This window comes from Cebus imitator, unplaced genomic scaffold (assembly GCF_001604975.1).
Source record: "Cebus imitator isolate Cc_AM_T3 unplaced genomic scaffold, Cebus_imitator-1.0 Scaffold581, whole genome shotgun sequence".
Lineage (NCBI taxonomy): Eukaryota > Metazoa > Chordata > Mammalia > Primates > Cebidae > Cebus > Cebus imitator.
In genome coordinates, this window is record NW_016107896.1 from 869,354 (window position 1) to 873,310 (window position 3,957).

General features: G+C 43.2%; 1 protein-coding gene across 1 annotated transcript in view; it reads right to left on the minus strand.

The window, feature by feature from the left end:
* The window catches only part of NIPSNAP2 (nipsnap homolog 2), a 35,016-nt gene that overhangs the window by 12,527 nt on the left and 18,532 nt on the right, over window positions 1-3,957 (minus strand). Inside the window, exon 6 of the mRNA XM_037734183.1 lies at window positions 3,039-3,070. Coding sequence (XP_037590111.1) covers window positions 3,039-3,070 — 32 coding nt within the window. The remainder of the gene's footprint in view (window positions 1-3,038; window positions 3,071-3,957) is intronic.

The following is a 3,957-nucleotide window of genomic DNA, read 5'->3' on the forward strand; positions in this document are numbered from 1 at the left end:
AGGCTGGAGCGTAGTGGCACAATCTCGGCTCACTGTAACCTCCGCTTCCTGGGTCCAAGTGATTGTCCTGCCTCAGCCTCCTGAGTAGCTGGGATTACAGGCATGCACCACCATACCCAGCTAATTCTTATATTTTTAGTAGAGATGGGGTTTGGCCATGTTGGCCACGCTGGTCTCAAACTCCTGAGCTCAGGTGATCCACCCACCTTAGCCTTCCAAAGTGCTGGGATTACAGGTGTGCCCCACAATACCCAGCCAACAATTTCTTTATCCATATATCTATTGATGGATATGTGGGTTGCTTCTACCTCTTGGCTACCACAAATAAAGCTATGATAAACAGGGGTATGCAAATATCCTTTAGATGTGCTTTGAATTATTTTGGATATATATCCAGAAGTGGAACTGGTAAATCACACTGAATTCCATTTTCAATGTATGTATCTACTTATTTTCTGAGAGTTTCACTCGTTACCCAGGCTGAAGTGCAATGGTGTGATCTTGGCTCACTGCAACCTCTGCCTCCCAGGTTCAAGTGATTCTCCTGCCTCAGCCTCCCAAGTAGCTGGGATCACAGGCATGCACCACCACGCCCGGTTAATTTTGCATGTTTAGTAGAGATGGGATTTCTCCATGTTGGTCAGGCTGGTCTCAAACTCTTGACCTCAGGTGATCAACCCATCATGGACTCCCAAAGTGCTGGGATTACAGGTGTGAGCCACCGCACCCAGTCTATTTATGTATTGTTTATTTTTGTGAGACAAGGTCTTGCTCTATCCCACAGGTGGGAGTACAGTGGCATGATCACAGCTCACTGCAGTCTCCATCTCCCCAGGCTCCAGCCATCCTCCCACCTCAGCTCCTGAGCAGCTGAGACTACAGGCATGTGCCACCACCAAGCCTGGCTAGTTTTTTTTTTTTTAATAGAGACAGGGTTTTGCTATATTGCCCAGGCTGGTCACCAACTCCCAGGATCAAGGGATCCTCCCGCCTTGGCCTCTTAAAATCCTGGGATTACAGGTATGAGCTACCACACCTGGCTGCTATCATTTAAAGTTCTTTACCTATTTTTTAATTGAGTTATCTGTAATCTTATTATTGAGTTGTAAGAATTCTTTGTATATTCTGAATCCAATTTGCTTCTCAGATATACGATAAGCAAATATTTTATTCCAGTATATGAATTGTCTTTTTAATTTAAAAACATTTTTTTTAATAACACTGAGAGTAAGGTATTATTTTTGGTTTCAAGACAGTCTTGCTGTCACCCAGGCTGTAGTGCAATGGGGTAATCTCGGCTCACTACAAACTCTGTCTCTCAGGCTCAAGTGATTCTCCTGCCTCAGCCTCCTTAGGAGCTGCAACTACAGGCACACAGCACCCCAACAGGCTAATTTTTGTATTTTTAGTAGAGATAGGGTTTCACCATGTTGTCCAGGCTGGTCTCAAACTCCTGACCTCAGGCGATCTTTCCACCTTGGCCTCCCAAAGTGCTGGGATTACAGCTGTGAGCCACCATGCTCAGACTAATTTTTTATTGTTTTGAGACAGGGTCTTATTCTGTCACCCAGGCTGGAGAGTAGTGGCACAATCGTGGCTCACTGCAGCCTTGACCTTTCAGGTTCAGGTGATCCTCCCACCTCTCAGCCTCTCGAGGAGCTAGGACTACAAGTACATCCCACCATGCTTGGTTAATTTTTGTATTTTTTTTGTAGAGTCAGGGTTTTGTTATGTTGCCCAGGCTGCGAAAGTCTCAGATGTCTGGGTTCAAGGAATCCTCCTGCCTCAGCCTCCCAAAAGTGCTTGAATTACAGGCATGAGTCATGCCTGGCCTTTATTTTTATTTTTAATTTATTTTATTTATTTGAGACACAGTCTCACTCTGTCATCTAGGCTGAAGTGCAGTGGCGTGATCTTGGCTCACTGCAACCTCTGCCTCCTAGGTTCAACCAATTCTTCTGCCTTAGCCTCCCAAGTAGCTGGGACTACAGGCATGCACCACCATGCCCAGCTAATTTTTTTTTATTTTTAATAGAGACAGGGTTTCACCATGTTAGCCAGGATGGTATTGATCTCCTGACCTTGTGATCTGCCTGCCTTGGCCTTCCAAAGTGCTGGGATTACAGGCGTGAGCCACCGCACCCAGCCAACTATTTTTATTTTTGAGACAGTGTTTCACTCTGTTGCCCAGGTTGGAATGTAGTGGTGTGATCTTGGCTCACTGCAACCTCTGTCTTCTGGGCTTAAGCAATTCTCCAACTCAGCTTCCCAAAAAATAGCTGTGACCTCAGGCATGTGGCATCACAGCTCGCTAGTTTAATTAATTTATTTATTTTGGTAGAGATAGCAGTCTTGCCATGTTGCCCAGACTGGTCTTGAACTCCTGGGCTCAAGTGATTCCCCTGCCTTGGCCTCTCAAAGAGCTGGGATTATAGGCATGAGCCACACTGCACCTGGCCAGTCTTTCTCATTTCTAAAGCCTACTGGGACTGACAAGGATTCTGTTGAATCTATAGATCAACTAGTGGAAAAATTGGTTTTCTACTCAAACTAGCAGGGAAAAAAAAGAAGAAACTATTAGTGACGTGCTCTGTATATGTGACAAAAGTAATGTTTCAGAAAAGATAATATCCAATAAGTATTTAAATTAACCTTCTGCAATATTGGTGTTTCCTTTAAAAAAAAAAAAAAAAGGTGCTTATCTTTTAAAAATATATACAGTACTGAACCATTTATGAATGAAACAGAATGTTGTCTGGGATCTAATTCCAAACAATCTGGGTTGAAGGAGTTAAACCTAAACGAGATTGGCCACATGTTAATTATTGAAGCAAAGTGATGGATGTGGCCGGAGTGCCCCATTATTCTCTCTAGTTTTGTATGTTTGAAAAACCTCATAATAAGAACATCAAACAAAACGTTAGTCTAGTGTCAAGACATGGTAGTATCCTTAGATTTTTTTTCCCTAGAATTAACACTATGGCCTAAACTAATCTGTCAACAAGACTTAAAAACTCACCATTTAGTAATACACTCACCAGTAATTGCCCCATTCAATCATGGTTCCTGGCTGAAAACAGATTTAGATTTGGTTTGTTAGTTCTTCTGTGGAAAAAATACAGAAACAGCAAATAGCAGTATAAAAAAACATTAAGTGACAAAACTACTTTAAAAAAACCTTTTTTTTTTTTTGAGACAAAGTCTTGCTCTGTTGCCCAGGCTGGAGTGCAGTAGCTCAATCTCAGCTACTGCAACCTCTGCCTCGAGTTCAATTGATTCTCCTGCCTCAGCCTCCCGAGTAGCTGGTATTACAGGCGGCTGCCACCATGTCTGGCTAAGTTTTTGTATTTTTAGTAGAGACAGAGTTTCACTGTGTTGGCCAGGCTAGTCTCAAACTCCTGGCCTCAAGAGATCCACCCATCTTGGTCTCCCATAGTGCTGGGATTATGGGAGTGAGCCATTGCACCCAGCCAAAACTTTATTTTTTAAATTTAATAGAGACAGGGTCTCACTATGTTGTTTAGGCTGGTCTCAAACTTCCAGGCTCAGGCGATCCTTCAACCTTGGCCTCCCAAAGTGTTAGGATTACAGGTGTTAGCCACTGTACTTGGCCTGTATCCCTTTTAATGATGCTGTTACATGGGGCTTTCTTTCTAGTCCTCAGTAGGAAAATGTCTAGAAAGTGTTATGAAATATTATTGCCCTTTATTCTTATCACATTGTATAATTTTTCAACAGTTACAATATTGATTAGCTGCTCTCGTTTAACCACAATAGATGGTGCATATTGTACTTCGTCCTGCACTTTAGGTCTTTCTTCTTAAAAACAGAAATGCTAGGCCGGGCGTGGTGGCTCAAGCCTGTAATCCCAGCACTGTGGGAGGCCGAGGCGGGTAGATCACGAGGTCAAGAGATCGAGACCATCCTGGTCAACATGGTGAAACCCCGTCTCTACTA